The sequence below is a fragment of the Apaloderma vittatum genome, unplaced genomic scaffold, assembly GCF_000703405.1.
Source record: "Apaloderma vittatum isolate BGI_N311 unplaced genomic scaffold, ASM70340v1 scaffold23129, whole genome shotgun sequence".
Classification (NCBI taxonomy): domain Eukaryota; kingdom Metazoa; phylum Chordata; class Aves; order Trogoniformes; family Trogonidae; genus Apaloderma; species Apaloderma vittatum.
In genome coordinates, this window is record NW_009734983.1 from 64,033 (window position 1) to 81,824 (window position 17,792).

General features: G+C 37.4%; 1 protein-coding gene across 1 annotated transcript in view; it reads right to left on the bottom strand.

The window, feature by feature from the left end:
• The window catches only part of PPP4R4 (protein phosphatase 4, regulatory subunit 4), a 65,256-nt gene that overhangs the window by 31,691 nt on the left and 15,773 nt on the right, over window positions 1–17,792 (bottom strand). The window contains 4 exon segments of the mRNA XM_009876459.1: window positions 530–636; window positions 2,508–2,581; window positions 3,184–3,331; window positions 8,045–8,147. Of these exon segments, the coding sequence (XP_009874761.1) occupies window positions 530–636; window positions 2,508–2,581; window positions 3,184–3,331; window positions 8,045–8,147 (432 nt within the window).

Here is a 17,792-nt window from a genome sequence, read left to right on the forward strand (position 1 = left end):
CCATCTTTTGTGTTATGCTGAAATGTTGCACTTTGGGGCAGATCAAAATTATTAGCAAGGATTTCCTCAGCTAGTCATGGTTTCTGTGCATTTAGTTACCCTTAGCTGATTTCTTTTGCTATGCAGAATCACATGTTGCCAACTGCATGGATATAAAACACATTTGGTGAAATGGTCCATAAGAAAAGATAAACTGTTCAAAGAATGCACCATTCCAACTCCTTTGAGCACTTTGGCTTATCTCCTAGTAAGAAAACTAATTTGTATGAATGGCATCAAAATGGTACCCATTCAAGCCTGTGGAGGAATACATTAAATAAAGTTACACACTGAGGAATATCAGCAAGTCTGACTATGCTAGTTACACAATGAACATTTTTTTATTAATAATTAATATCCAGATAAAGGGATCTGTAGAAGGCATCTGATTTTTGCAATAAAGACTATTTTTCTTGTAGTAATTTCTGCACGCTAACAAAGAAATCCTGGTATATACTGTGGAATGGAAATACATGTACAGTCTACTTACATATGAACTTCAAATTTGTTAGCTAATTTTCCCAGGATTTTACAACTAACTAAGCGCGACTGAATTGTTTGAGAAAGCTGTGCTTTGGAAACAAGTGGATTCAGGATCTATATGAAAGAAAAAAGAAGCAATGTAAGCAGAAGAAATGCAAAAAATAAGTAATGTATTCCCCTTCTTAAAAAAATAATCTAGGAAAGCATATCCCAAATGTCATCTACCTCTTTCATGGAATTAATCAGTACTAACAACAATAATGCCTATGTGCATTAACAGTCTAATGGAAACCTGTATTAAATATTCAGTTCTAATTACAGCATATTAAACCCATATCTTGGCCCAAACAGCAGTTTACAATTCACATCCCAGCCACAGTTTTACATCTGTCTACTTGTGTTTTTATTTGAGGACTAAGTTGTATTTGAATATTTATAACTATTAGCCGGTAATCTTCACAGAAGTTCTTATATATGTTCCTGCACAAGAAAAAAAAAATAAGAGAGAAAGGAAAAGGAAGCCTCTATGAGGTTCTTCCTCACAAGCTTTCCCTTGAAACACCACTTCTGATGTGAAGTTTTGAGGAAATGATCCCTCTTGAATGTGCATACTTTGGGGATCTGTAGAGAAGAAATTTCATTTCCATACAGATTCAGAAAACCTGCAGCTATGCTGCAGCTCTGCTCTCACTTGTTGGATCATCTCTATGGTGCCAAGAACAAAGGCCTACAAAACACCATATTTAGATATATTATTTTTTGCCCAGAAATAATCACAGAAACCCAGGTGCCAGGCCAAGAAGAAAATTACAGAGAGGTATCTCTGTAGTCTACCACAGCTCCTCACTCAATCTCTCTTAAGATTACTTCCTAGGGCAGGGAAGTCCAACAATATTCTAAAAGTGTTTTTTCTCCTCCTCTTACCAGCCAAAATTTTGAGATGAGAGAATCTTAGCACTGCGAGGACGAGAACTAGTACACAAGGTAGGCTTCTAACTATAACACTGCATAAAGAAACGTATCATTAGTTACCTGCAAAACTGTGTATTCCTTATTTGGTCTTTGAACTACGACAGCAATCATAGAATCACAGAATCATAGAAACATAGAATGGCCTAGGCTGGAAGGGACCTTAGAGATCATCTAGTCCAACCTCCCTGTCATGGGCAGGGACGCCTCTCAACTAGATCAGGCTACTCAAGGCTCCGTCCAACTTGGCCTTGAACACCTCCAGGGAGGGGGCAGCCACAACATCTCTGGGCAATTTATTCCAAAGTCTTGCCACCTTCGTACTGAAGAATTTCTTCCTAAGATCCAATCTAAATCTATTCTCCTTCAACTTAAACCCATTTCCCCTTGTCCCATCAGTGGACACTCTTGTAAAAAGTCCCTCCCCAGCCTTCCTGTAGGTTCCCTTCAGGTATTGGAAGGCAGCTATTAGGTCCCCCCGAAGTCTTCTCTTTTCCAGACTGAACAATCCCAGCTCCCACAGCCCATCCTCATAGCAGAGGTGCTCCAGCCCCTGGATCATCCTTGTGGCCTCCTCTGAACATGCTCCAACAGATCCACGTCCATCTTAGGGTGGGGGCACCAGAACTGGACGCAGGATTCGCGGTGGGGTCTCACAAGAGCAGACTAAAGGGGGAGAATCACCTCTTTTGATCTGCTGACCACGCTTCTCTCAGCCATGTCCAGTAATACTACCTCCAATTACTCATCTAGATTGAGTTTCTTCCATGAAACGGCCACTGTCAGAGACAGGATACTGGGTTAGGCTGACCTTTGGGTCTGAGATGTGCACCTTCCCTGAGGTCCTTGGAATCTCTGACTGTCCTATAATTTTTACTTACAAAAAAATTAACAACTAGAATATTCCAAGTTTTCTGAAACAAAGATCCTTCAAGTAACGTGACAGGCCCCTTTTCAGCCTGAGTTTTCTGTATAGCTGCTGAATCAATTCCGCGTAAGTGGGAGAATATTATTACCTCATGTCTGAGAGTCTCTTTTGGTAAAGCTTCTATTACAGCAAGAAGAGTTTCTAGCCACGCATTGATGACACCTGTTACAAAGAAATGGGGGATACGTTATGTTGTACGTATAAAAGCCACTAAATTAACATTCAAGATTTTAAACAAAGAAGTAGGATAAGTGAGAAGCAAATCCTAGCTCCATTTCTTTTCCCTTCTCAATTCCTATACAAAAACAGTAACTATCCTGTTTGTTTTGAAAAGATAACTTCCCTCATTTAGAAGCATGTACTTTTCTTATGCTCACTGAAACTTTCTAGTTTTACAAGACGTCTTTTATTGTTTTAATTTGTATCCTAAAAACAGTGTCAAAGAAGTTAAGAAAAACTAATCACCACAGAAGAAACGCCAACCATCCTCTGTCCATTTTCTCAGCCACAAAATCCTGCTACTTCAGTAGAAGTTCAGACACAGAACTTCAGAATTTAGTCCTTCACACAAAGTGGTTTTGTTTGATTCAACTAGAGTTACATTTAAATATCAGTATGTAAGTGGTCAGCATGCAAAAATATTTTCATTCTCACAGGTCTAGATACAAAGTCACAGTGATTGCACTCACTGCTTTACCCAGTACCGTACACTCACTAAGGAAACAAAACATAATCAGTCATCAGTACAGTTGTACAGCCCTGACCTGTGTCTCTGTGTTCCAGGTTCTGGAGGATGATGTGTAGGAAGGAGTGGGAGTACGTATGAATGGACACCGACTCCTCTTGCAGAACAGTCAAAAAAGAAACAGCAGCTGTTAACTGCATTTCCACTCCTGCAACATGCAGCACCTCCTGTATAATTACAAATTATATTGATTTAGAGCGTGAGGAAGAAATGTGCCGAAAGAACATTCAAATTTTTTACATTCACTTCTAAAAGTGAATATGCAATAACCAGGGCAAACTCCAAAATTGGCTGATCACTCATTTTAACGAGTGACTCCAAACTCAGTAAGAGTTTGAAGCCCATACTTCCTATTTAACATTTTATATAGGTCGTTTTCTTTATTTTTTAACGTGCTTGAGATGAACAGTGTCTTCTCAGATCACATATCAAAAAAACCCAGTAAGCTGGTATTCTATTTTTTTTAAAAAAATCAGCTAGACCAGATCAAGAAAATATGTTATGCACCCAAGTATTACATAGCAGAGGAATTTTGCTTAGAAATTACCTTTTGTAGAGAACATCTGAGCAATTATTTAGTAGACTTTGCTTACTTCAAAGTAAAACAAGTGGTTTTCATAACACAAATGTCAACTAGTCTGTGTGTGCAAATGTGTAATTTTTAGTTTATCTGATTTCAAAAGGAACCACTGCTTCACTCTCAACAGCTGCCTCAGTATACAGCTGTGTATAGTTGTAAAAGAATTCTCTATGCCCCTGCTCCCCCAAATGAAAGGAAGAAACAGCAATGTGCAGCTTATCAATCAAAGTGTGATAAAATATTTGCATTCAATAGCCACAGAAACTGCCCTCTTGTTATCTCCACAGCCTGCCTCCATCCTTATTCCTCCACCGTTGTTCTAATAGCCACAGACAAGTATAAGGACACCTACCAGTTTTCTTAATGTGAGTGATTCTGTGATCAGAGTAAGTGCACATACTATTCTGGGATTTCGGTGCAAAAAAATAAAAATAAAATTAAAATCCCCAAAATAATCAGAAGAACTATCTGCACACTGTAGGTTCTAAGACACCACTGCAGATGAGAACAATGGAGCTGAATTCAATTTTATGTACTTATTCACTTTGTAAGCAAGGCAAACGGGGTTACTTACCATCAAATAAAGTTTCCAAATAGTCTCCTCCACAGATCCATACAACTCTGGATAATCATGTGTGAGAACACATTCTCTGGATGTGCCTCCTCACGGACCTCGGGAGACATTGAAATGTAAATTTCTAGATTGCTTACACACCTGCTTGCGCTGATGCTTGCACTCAAAAGCGTACAGATCCACATATGAAAATGTATTGGTCTCCTCATTCCAATTTCACTGAACTCAAGTCGAGTGGCTTAATTTTACCTAATATAAATTTATCTATTTAGAGAGTAATATATTTTTCTACACAGATTCTCACTCTGGAGGAAAAAAGTTTTTGTGTCTATATTATTCAGGCAATTTAATGGATTTTAAGGGTATTAGCACATTCGTGAGCTGTCCTAATGTCTACAAGTTAACTCAGGAATCCAAACTTGCAAAATTTAGAAAGCCTGGCTTATTCCATTAAATGGAAAACGGAAAATTTGCCTCTAGCTTAATTCACTTTATGTTCTGCAGCCACAGAATTCTCTTGAAAGAATGCTGCAAGCAGAAACACAGTCAATCATTTCAGTAACTGTGTTAATATGACCGAAATCTTCATTTAGGACTAGAAAGACAAATATCGGAGATTACAGAAGCTCAAAGATACCTTAAAATCAATGCTCTGTGTAAGACAAGGTGAAAATCACCCCACCTCTTCTCAAATTATAAAATCAATTAGGGAAAAAGAAAAGCTTTCAAGGGGATACCTGAATGTTAGGCAAATAAATAACTGGAAAAATGATTTTGGAACTAATCAGACAGAAATTAATAAGGCTTGATGTATACACTGCAACAAGAGTAGCCACAGTTCTCTGCAGTCACAGCATTTGGAAGAATCTCTTATTAGACAATCAGAGAGACACCTACAATCTCCCTCCATTGCTTTCAGAGGCTGTGTCCAAGGATGGGAAACGGGAAAATACTACTAATATCATTTGAAAGGAGCCATTTGGTGCGTAACTAGAAATGCTGAGAATAATATCTAAGCTTTCCCTAAATCTGCATTTCAATGACTTCCAAGGTTCATGAGGAGGTGCATGCAGAAATCCAGAGAGTGGGGATCTCTATGCAAAAGAACTCATACAAGGATGTCGCTTCATTTTAACTGCAGAATTTAAAAAAATATTTCATAACCTCATTCCTATGTTAAGATATAAATGATATACAATGTACTTGTTTTATGAGAAAAACAAAAATACTGACACCCAGTTTAATCATTACTTAGATTTACTGACGTATTGTATGTTTCATTTTGCTCATGTCAGACCTAAAACACGTTAAGTATATAAAGGGTCTCTGATATAATATTATTAGGTTTTAAGGAATTATAAGCAATTTGCACATATCTATTTCTATCTTAATTTATAAAAGGAATCAGGTTTAAAAATTTTCTCACAAGTAAACAAAAAAATTTTAACGTACCCATGCGGAACATTCATTACATTTATTTCTTCATGCAGCTGTTTTATTTTCAGGTCTGATCAATTAGTGCTTATTATTGCTTTAGGTTTCTGCAAGTATGTTAAATAAGTACACTGATTTCCCTACCCAGTTACATGGTGACAATACCTTCAGATAAATAACAACCTGAAACTACTATATAACTCATTTTTCACATGTAAATTTGAATTCACAAATGATTTTTTCCCAACCTACAGAAGTGAAAGCAAGTGTAGTTATTTAAATCATCTTATTTCCCTGCAATCCCAGACTACATTAGCAAGACTAATCCCATCTGAGTTTAATTATGCCTTTATAGATTATAAGAGGTTCCATTTAATGGTCAGGACTATTCCTCCCAATAAAAACAAGGACAAGGGGAAAAAAAAAGTCAAATGGCTAACTATGTCAAATGTTGTTTTGCAGTTAACATGGCTAGAATAGAACTGTTCTGTCACAGATTAAATAAATATTAGGTAACAGAGCACCACTGAAGAACTGGCTTGATAACTGTATAGCCACAGGAAGAGATTTAACTCATGTACACTCCAGAAAATTTCAATTTATAAAGCTTAAACCTGAAAGGAACATTTAAACTGACCTAATTATATTTCAGTCTTTCACCTTTAACTTAAGTTTCCCATTAACTTAAGTTTCATTTAATTTATCATCTATGAAGGCATTCAGTTTCAATTTAAATGACAGTTCAAGATGAAAACCACAATACTTTTCTCACTTATTTCCTCAAAGATTGATTGAATTCATTATTAAAATTGTCTGCTCCATTTTTAATATTCCTAGCTCTTTCTTCCTTTAGTTTTCAGTTGAATGTCCTTTAATATTAAGCAGAAAGATACTTCTACAAAGCAATTAAGTATTGCCTGATCTAAATACCCAAGCTCCAACTCCCATCGTACAAATATTTTCCAGGCCCTAGGCCCTGATGATGCTAATGATCACCCTTTTAAATTTTTTCTCCATGCCTATATAAAAAAGCCCTAAGATTAGAATCAAAAACTGTATTCCCATATTAGACTTTTTATCAAAGACAGTGTGGCAAAAGCAACTACTTCTGAACACCCCGACAAATAAGGGTAAAAAATCCACAGTGTTTTTTATTACTCCTTCCTTTCAGAAAGAACTGTGCTCTCAAAGCAGAAGCTCAGAGAAAAAAAATGGATTCATGTTAAACAGAAAATAAATTAAAAAAAAAAACAAAACAACTTTTCTTGAGGCCAGAAGGCTGGTTTTGGAAAGAATGCATTAGGAATGTCAGAATAACACGTAGTAGTAACCGCAGAAACTTGGTGTAAATTAAAGGCTTTTCAATTATTTTGCAATTTCAAGTCATTTTTTTTTTCCTCATTGTTTTATACACATATATATATTTAAACAAAATGCCTACAGACTTGCATCTTATAGCACAGAATACGATAACTAGAAGTACTTTAATGGTTTCCAATCAATGTGTCAGTCTATACTAGTCCTCAGTTCTGAGGACAGCTCTTTCTTTATCATTTGCTGAATTTAAATAATCACACATAAGTTGGAACAGCTCCTCTTAAGAAACAGGATTCTCCTGGAATCACAGAAACTTCAGGAGATAAAATGAAGTTGAAAGGTGATGTCTGATAGTCACAGAATCAGAGAATGGCTGAGGGTGGAGGACACCTCTGGAGGTCCTTTTGTCCTTAGGCTTTGCATTTGTGTATGAGATGCAGTTTGTTCGTACTTGGCTGAAACTGCTCCTTAAACCACAGCTTAAAGAGTGGAAAAACAGAGATAGCTTTATCTTCATTAAAATCATAGCATTATCGAATGTTTTGGGCTGAAAAGGACTTTTAAAGGTCATCTAGTCCAACTACCCTACAGTAAGCACCGACATGCTCAACTGGGTCAGGCTGCTCAGAGCCCCATCCAGCCCGACCCTGAACTCTTCCAGGGACGGGGCCTCCACCACCTCTCTGGACAACTTGTTCCAGGGTGTTTTGCCACCCTCACTGTGAAAAATTTCTTCCTCATATCTTTAGAATATGTAAATAATATTAATTCTGATTTCTTCTCCTGTTCTAACATTTTCCAAAAAATATTATACCTGCAATACTTCGTAAATTCAGTGAATTTCATGCATAAGATCTACTGGACATACCTCTCCTAGAGAGTGAGTTTGCAACAGAAGTGGGATCTTTTGGCCTCTGTTAAAACACTTATAACATCAGAGAAAGATACATTCAAGCCTCATGACACACAACTTACTCTGATCTTTGGTAGAACTCGACGAAGTGTTTCTGCAGGATTCTGTCGCATCAGGACTGGGAGATTTGCCACTACACTTGTTCCTTGGATATCCTGGCCAGAACTTATAAATACATACATATATAATACATTACTCTCGATAATGGTAATGAGCTCTCTCGGCTTTCATATAAAAAAACCCAAAACCCCAACAAATCCACACTATCCAGGTTATTTATATACTAACTCAAGAGAGGCATTACTCTTTTTTTATATAGTATGTAATGGAAAACAACACTAAAAAATATCAACCATAAAAGCTGTTATGTATAATTTCTAAGATGGAACGTTCTAATATTTAGTTTAGCTTTGGAAAAAAATATAAAATGCTTGAAGGATCTTTTCAAACTGGATGATTACGGCAGTGGTTTTGTGGAAGCTCTTACAACAGATACAAGTGACAGAGCACAGGAAGAGGACAAATATTAGACATAAATGAAAATGACATTCAAGTCACAACTTTTTAACAGAAATCTACCATTTTTTCCTTTTCAAAGAACAGTTAGATGTATATTGACAAACACAATTAAAGAAAGATGCAAAAACTTATACAGATTACAGATCTTATATGTTTTCCTTCATCCTGTCTCTCTCAGTAGTATTCCTCAACTGAAAAAGAAAAAAGAAAGACAAAGAGAAAACAAAAGGAGGGGAGGAAAACAGTGGGCAGCAGTTAAGAATGAGATGAAAACACGAACTACCCAAGTGGATAATCTTCTAGAACAGAAACAGAAAGGGTCTGGATGCCAAAATTAAAAATAAAACTAAAAGTCAACACATCCCTTTTCCTGTTTAAATGCATACAATCCATTCTGCTAAACAAATTCAGATTTGTTCCAACAGCCAAGCAGCTCATTTTTAAAAAAGCATGCAAAGCTTAAGCATACATATGCAAACATTTTTCTCAGTGCGACATTACAATTAAATGCTCACTATTATTGTACACATAATTTTAGAAGAAATTCATAGTAAAACTACTTTTAAATACTTCCATATACCACTCCCCATCCCATTGTCTTCCACGTTTTCTTAGTGAAACAAGTGAGCTTGGGAAGAGGATTAGGTAGATAAACTGGTCACAGGGCAGATTTGCACAACCACCTTCCAGTTTTGTTCTACCTCTGAAGTGTATCAGGGAATTGACAGTTAGACACAGAGCATTTAGATCCGAAAAGATCTTTAGACATTAAGGCTACACATCATCCTCAACATTCGCATCTTTCGGTAGATCAAATTAAATCACTGGTGCCATCAAGCAGGACAATTTTAATCTATTTTGTTAAATGCATATGAGTGTGTGTTTAAAAATGGGGATATGTTTGTATAGTAAGCAAGTAGTAAAAGTAAAAGCTTTGGTTAAAATCAACACAGACTAAAATACCCCAACCGAAACACTGTGACATCCTACTGGGAATGTTTTAATTCTTTGCACTTTCTAATTTCCCAGTGAAAATATAAAAACTATTAGGTATCACTAACATTAGCTTAATCGTCTTCAGCAAATTGCAATTTCCTTGTATTTTTGAAAATAAAGCATTCCTCGCTATCCTCAAAGAGAAAATCCGTCATATCAGAGGGTAGGTAGTACATTCTGGAAGATTAAGTACAGGTAGGAAGCAAGGAATTCAGAAATCAAATCCTCTTTGCGAGGTGGAGAGTCACACACCTCCCAGGTCACTTCAGCATTCGGTTTCCATTCCGCGGACGGGTGTAATTACCTTGCTCACCAACCACAAACTGTCACCCTGTGTAAGGGTCTTGACATGGGAGAACCCCTGCCCCTACAAAACCTTCCCCTTCCAGAAAACGTAAATGTCCTATGGCAGATACATCTCATTTTTGTACAGTCTGTGACTATAACTTGAAAGTACGTGCCTGAAGTGCATATGATGAAATTAACCTAGTCTTAAATTGTGTGTGTCTGCCTCCAAGATAATTTTGCTCTAAAATCAATGGAGATAAACAGCACTACATTACTAAAAAAGAGCAATTTATCTCAGCCTAAGCAGGCGACATGAACGATGTCTCTGAACTGCCTGTTTCCCTCTGCTGCCTATAAAGGCCGACACAAGGCCTGGCTCTCCGGCATGAACCTGCCCTGTAAGTAAACGACGGCTCCTGCCCACAGACACACAAGACTTGGTCCTGCAGATATTCGAATTGATGCTAAACTTCACCGCTGCCAGTAGTTCCATCGGTTTCTCAAATAGTAATGCATCAGAATCACAGAATATCTCAAGCAGGGAGGAACCCATAAGGATTATCAAGTCCAACTCTCCGTTCCTCACAGGGCCGTGACCACCTCCCTGGGGAGCCCGTTCCAGTGAGCAACCACCCGCTCAGTGAAGAACTTTCTCATCTGAACTTGAATTAACGTCTTCAGAAATGCTTGTGTGATTGTAGCACCTAACTAATATCAGTAATTTGGGACAAAATAAAAGATTCCTACTTCCCTAAGTTCCAGATCAATCAAGAAAGATGCAATACAAACTTAGTCATGGCAATAATTGTTCTGAATGGATGCTACACCCCACGAATGCCAGGAATCAATACTTTTGCCTTTACTTTAATGGACCATATACACCTTACTTCTAAGATGTTTAACAAGTGAGCAGAAAGGTGTGAACACCGTATGACACACCGCTGTCACGTGAGCTGCAACGTTCTGGGAATGATTCCCAGAGCAGAGACTTCGCCTTTATTGTGCTTATACGCTTACAAAAAAAAAGAGCAAACAAAGATTACAGCTGGGGATGGCGCTCAACACAGACGTAGAAAAACCCCACTGCAATTCAAACATCAGAGTGCGATAACAAAAACATTAATTAAAAAAAAACTCAGAAAGGTCAAAAGGAAAAGGCTTGACAGAGCATAAAGGCAATCACCATTTCCAGTATTTTTTGAACACGGGTTATCGCTTTCTTTTGGTATATATCTTCAGGAATTACTAATTACTAATCCAGTACTACATGCTTTTTTTAAACACAGTTTGTATTGCAACTGAGAAAATGTATCAGTATTTTTGTAGATTTTTAATCCTCTGTTCAGACTACAATTGATGTAAAATTAAGCTGATGCAACTCTCTTAAAAAGTATTAGGAATCAATTTTCTGGCGAACTACCATATAAACCCCTCTATATTTTTAACTGTTGTCTGTTAACACAGGGACGTTGATGTTTTGACAGGGCAAAGTAACACCAAAGCCATTCAAAACTAGCAAGAATGGATGAGAGTACAGGTTTTCAGCCTGATTTTCATATCTGGCAATCTTATTTGGTAAACATGTATGAGCTCTCTCAATAAAAATACATCTTCTGGTAACATCCAAATGCAGTGAAAGGACTGTCAACCACTGAAAATGGATTTAAACTAATGATTAATAACTGATCTATTTATAGCTTGCAGTATTTTTGCATTATTCAAAATCATTTTAGTATCTAAAGCCATGAATATTAAAGCCTTTCATGTTTATGGCAGATTTCTTCAAGTATCACATATTAATTTCAACAAAGCTTTAAAGTAGAACAGAGAACCCTAGAGCTCTTGGAGTGGACAAGGTTTACAAGGTGGAGGAGACCCACAACTTCTTACCATACAACCTGGAAGGACAAGATGCATACCTCTGTATTATCCAGCAATAACACAAAAGGTCAAGGTAACTTGGAGAAGCTATTTTACTTAAAGTTTTATTCATTTTCTATCAAGGCAGAAGAAATCCTAACTGCTAAAAAATGCAACCAAAATGCAACCTTTATCCATCAGAAATGGGAAGAGAAAAGGGGAGTGTTTCCCTTTAAACTAGAAAAGCTTAGTATGTGGCTTGCTGCCAATTAAGAATGTGAAGCAGGAGGCATTTCAACACCTACACAGCCTGTAATTTTCCAACTGCAGAAGAATTTTCTTCTATGTCTACCAAAGGAGCTGCATCATAGATTTTCTTTAAATATTAGACTTCAGGATTATAGTGAATTATTGCTAAATGCTCAGATTTAGACATTTTTGTACTAATAAATACATTAAAATAAAAGCAAAATCTTTTCTTCAGTCACAGTAATCTCAGTGCAATGAAGGTACTATTCTTTTATTAACAGTGCTAACTATAGAAGAACTCAACAGAGCCCTATACTTAGAAGCAATTTAGCTCAATCCCTTTTGTACTAGCAAAATCCACACAGATAACACCATTTAAACATAAAACTTCAGGACTCATTTTTTGAGTTCATCCTGCAGAAGATCCCAGTGACTTTACAAGGCTGGGAATCCTCAACCTGGAGGGAAAGCTGTCACGGCTGAACACATCGGTCCTAACGCGTCCTGCTCCTGCAACACCAGCTACTCGCTGCCAGCCAGCGGCACAAGAGCTGCTCTAGCCATGAGCGCTGAGCCTCCTCCCTCCAGTTCCTACCTTTGGTTTTACCTGATCCTTCTACCCTCATAAAACGGAAGTCTACGTTATACCTGGGACTGCCTTGAGACTACAGCAAATCCTCCTAGAAACCAGTTATAAACAGACGAAGTGGCTGGGAGTAGTCAGCCTGGATTTGTGAAGGGCAAACCATGCCTGATCAGCCAACTTGACAGGCTTCTATAATGAGATGACTGGCTGGGATGGTGGAAGTTGCTGAACTCATTTCAGCAAGGCTTTTGACAGCGTCTCCTGTAACATTCTCATAGATAAATTGATGAAGTACAAGCTAGATAAATGGAAAGTGGTATGGACTGAAAACTGCCTGAACTATCAAGCTTACAGTGGTTTACCTCAGGGGTCTACACCGGGGCAATATTATTCAACATTTTCATTAATGACCTGGATTATGGGACAGAGTGCATCCTAAGCTAGTATACCAGTGACACAAAGCCAGGAGGAGGGGCTGATAGACCAGAGAGTTGTGCTGCCTCAACACAGACCTCAAACAGAGGATCACCAGCAGCTCAAGGGAGCCGATTACTCTTCTCTGTTCAGCACATGAAGCTCATTGCTAGATGGCAAGGAGTCCATCAAAGAACTACTAAAATGATTAAGAGATCTAATATTTGAGCAGAAGCTTACACAACAGGGATTTTTTATCTCACAAAGAGAAGGCTTGAGGGCCTTATTTAATATGTATAAAATCTGATATAAGATAGAGGTAGATTCTTCCCAGTGGTGCCTAGTGACAATACGAGGCAGTAGAGACAAGTTCAATTCCAGGAAATTTAATTTAAATCTTAAAAAAAAAATAAAAATAAAAATTGTTTCATGCCAGTTTCAAATATTGGAATGAGCTGCCCATATGGGTAGTAGAGTCTCCATCCTTAGGATTCAAAACCCCAAGTTCAGGACAAGACCCTGAATATAGCGCTCTCACTGATACTGCTCTGAGTAGACATCCCTTCCCACCACAACTAAACTATGACTCTATGATTACATTCAGTATAGGTGTTTCCAGGTTTTCAAACTTCAAGCAAGCTCAGGTCAGACAATAAGATTTCTTATATTTAAAATAACTACTTTAAATGGATGCTTAAAAATTCAAATTGAGTTTAATTTTTAAAGCATTCTTAAAACAAATTCTGCAAAATAAGAACAAAAAAGCTTTAAAAGTCCCTGGGTACTCAATTAGCAACATTTCTGTTTGGAAAAGGAATGAAGGAGTACAGCTCCTTCTACAGCATGAAGAAAGAAGATTAGTCACTGAATGTTCCCCAAGAGAATACTACCTCAAATGAGTTTGAAAAAGAGAAGATAGATTTACCTCTCCTTCACTTACTTTCCTTCATTTGCACTAGACTGAAAAACGTGACGACAGGAGCAGAATACAGAGGACTGAGGTACGATGTTTACCCAAGCTATAACTAAAGCACTGTGTTTATGACCTGACTTTTCTTTAAAACTGTGGCAAACTGTATCAGTTCAGCAAAAATTATTTGCTAAACAGCCACTGTTGAACCAACCACTGAAGTCCATGCTTTGCGTAACTTCGTTTTTTAAAAACCTAGAAGCTCTGATGGATGGCTGCAGGGGATTACAGCGTTAACACCTCACAAGTGATTGTATTTTCAGTGCAAGACTCGAAAGCATTCTATGTCAGCCTAAATTTGCATTTATTGAAAACAGAAGTAAAAAATTACCAACTTCAATGGGTGAGGGAATAGAGTAACAAGATAAAAATGAGTAAAGTGTTTGATAACTAGTTAGGCATCAGGAAAAATAAATTCACAAAGAACACTGTCAAACATTGATAAAGGGTGCCTGGAGGTAGGGGGAATTCTTGAAAACATTCAAAACTCATGTGGACAATGTCTTGAGCAACCTGATATAGCACTGAATTACGTTAGACTTGGAAGTTGGCCCTGTTAAGCAGGGCATTGGACCAAATGACCTCCAGAGATCCCCAACTGCATAAACTATTCTGTGACTGTGATTTGTAAATCCTAAACTTAATTTCCTATTTGTATAAAACCTTGCTATCTGATAGGATTTGTCCTATTCAGAATGATTCAGTAACAACTCTCCTTCCAGGATTTCTGTTCTCCTGTACGATATACTGGTTGCCAAGGCAAAGTAGAAATCTACATAAATATTTCTGTCAATAACATAAAAGCACTTGGCCCATACAACTTCCTTAGAGAATCTTCTTTAGTTGTAATAAGAAAATTTTTATATGGCAATCTTTCCTACACAGACAGATAGACAGAGACTTAAAATTTATCTGCTTCCTATGCGCTATTCTTGCTAAGTAAAAACTAGCAATTTTAATTTTATCTTTGTGTAATTGCAGGGTTTGGGTAACAAAAAGGGGGAATAGTCTAGAAAGGGGAAAAACATCTTGAAAACACAGATATTGATGAGTCATTTTAGAAGTAATTTTCACTTTAAGGTGAACACTCCTTTGACAACACAATAGAGTATTTTCTGTAAAAGGACAATCCTTTACCACTTTTATTTCATGTTATGTATCCTTACATTTCAAGTACACTTCTGTAAGCATAAATTATGTAACAGCAGTGCCTGAACATTTATTTGACGTACATTGTATTTATTATAAACTAAACCAGCCCTACATAAGGCTCTGTCCTTTCAACACAGTAACTTCCTTTAAGAGCCTGAGCTGAACAAACACTGAGAACCATGAGCTGTACAAATACAAACACACTCTTGAAACTATATATTACAAGGGAGATTTTACAGACCATGAGTGCTGTAAAAAATTGTACATTATCCTCTACCATGCTGCAAACGTCAAGTAAAAGTATCTGAAATCAAAGTGATGTACTATCTAAAAATTTTCCCTAGGACTTGAAACTGCAAAGATACGCAAGATATTTGGGATATATTTTTAAAATTGGATATCTGCTGTATCAAACTGTTTACATTTCTGGCATTATACGGTAACTACTAAAAAAGGAGAGGCTTCCTTCTCAAAACATGCTCATACAAGAATTTAAAAAACATTACTCATTTGGACACACATACATACATAATTATAAATCTATGGCTCGTGTTAACTATTTTATATATTTAAACCAATCTTATGTACTAAAAAACAGTACTAGGGCTCCTAAGCTCTTCACTCTCAGAACACCTTTTGAAGCTGACACCTAGCTAAGCACTGTATGTAACAACCTCAAAATTCATCTAAACGGTCCTAGAAGCCAATGGTCTTTTCTGTATGTACTAATACACTATAATATTTATGTATGCAAGCCCTCATATACATGAATTATGATAACAGGTAAGATTCTAGAATGAGGATATAAACCATGTTGTAACTAAGTCCAAGACTATGATGGAGCCAAAGTAGCTCTGCCCTTTAACCCTTCCCTTCCTCCACTACCTGTATAGCCTGAGCAAATAAAGGGAAGAAAGTTTATTTTCAGGTTTCTGTAATTTTTGATGAAAATAAAATTGAATAAAATTAATCTGAATATGTAACACCTGATAAAATATCTGTGTTCACAATGGCAGAAGTCCTGATAATACCACAGTATGAACGTCTCCTTGCAATTGACATTGTAACCCTTATCAATTAAAATATCATTTGCAAAACCACTATCTCATCCTGATCTTCTACTTCAAGTATATGCTCATGGTAATTTTATGGCACACCTGAATAAAATCTATGAATTAAAAAAATAAGAAATTAATCTGATATTGCACCACTACACATGAAACTGTTAGTGCCATTAAAGTAAGAATGGAAAACTCAGCTTTAGCTGTCCAGTGGTTTTGTATGCATGGTAACTTTATTTATCAGGATCAGCTCGGTCAACTGAAGTTTCTTATTTCTGTTTGCTTGCTGAACAACTGTCAGAGAGAAAAAGGACTTATAGCTCATACAAATACTCCTTTCTGTTTCTGAGCAAGAACAAATGTACTATAATGACACAATAACTTCATTATTCCTAGTATCATCAGGTTTTGTCAGTTTAGGCACAAATTGCTACAAGGAAACATTAAACTTTTCTCCCTTGAATTAAAAAAAAAATAAATCAAGAATATAATAAGGCCCTCAAACGAACACATTCTTCCTCTCAAATATTACCGTAGTATCAACATTACTATTTCCTAGAAGGTGTGTGTTTTCTCTTCTTTAGATGATTTATAACATGTACTGCATTTTGTATGGCCTCTGGGTAGAATTCACCCTGCTATTTTTTGAGTCTAAATTTGAAAAGTAAAATCAGTCTTTTCACTCCAGGATCAAGATACTGCAATTTCCAACTCCTAGGAGCTAGCAACTGATATTATTTTACTCTCTGCCCAGTTCTCATTCACTGACTCAGAAATTATAATTTTCACTTTCAACAAGATTTGTCACTTCACAGCATGCATTATATGATATAAGAAGAATTCTGGAAAACTACAAGGCCTGTAATTTTTCTATACAGAAAGCTGGAGGGAAAAAAAAAAAAATCACAGATGGCTAACCAAATTCTAGAAGGGTAAATTACTTCTGCTGACCTAAATTTGTCTTATAGTCTAATTTAGACACAGGATCTCTTTTCATCCTCCAGTCTCATTTGTTGTATCAGTGTATCCACAGAGTTAGCTATTTGCAGCATGAAAGAGATGAGCACTTCAGATGATCTCATCATCGTGGCTAGGCTTCGCGAACGAAGATACGGGAAGGGTTCTACCCACACTTGCTACAAGCACGGTGATGGCTAAAAAGGCTGATGTGGGATAGGCAAGTCCGGTTGCAAAAGGCACAGCGGAAAGTCTCCTTAGGTGGTATTGGCGAGGCACGGTTCTTTCTGCGTTGTCTTTTCTCCTCAAGACTAATTCTACGTGTGTTCTCAAAGGAGGCAGCAGCGTTACGGATGGTGTGTCTCCACGTCTCCCGATTGGAGGCCAGAGTGGACCACTGATGGCAGTCAGTATGGCCAAAACTGAGGTATTGTTTCAGAAAGTCCTTGTATCTCCTCTGTTGAGGCAGCTGGTGGTGAGTTCACCACAGAGCACAACCTTAGGGAGGTGGTGATTCTCCATCCTGGAGATGTGCCCTGCGCAGTGCAGCTGCATCCTCAGCAGCACGGCCTCAATACCGGTGACCCCTGCCTGTTCAAGGACAGTAACATCAGTCACGTAGTCAGTCCAGTGGATGTTTAGGATTGTACGGAGGCAGCGCTGGTGGAAGCATTCAAGGAGTCACAGGTGGTAGTGGTAGATGACCCATGATTCAGACCCATATAAAAGAGCAGACAGTACAATGGCTCTGTAGACAC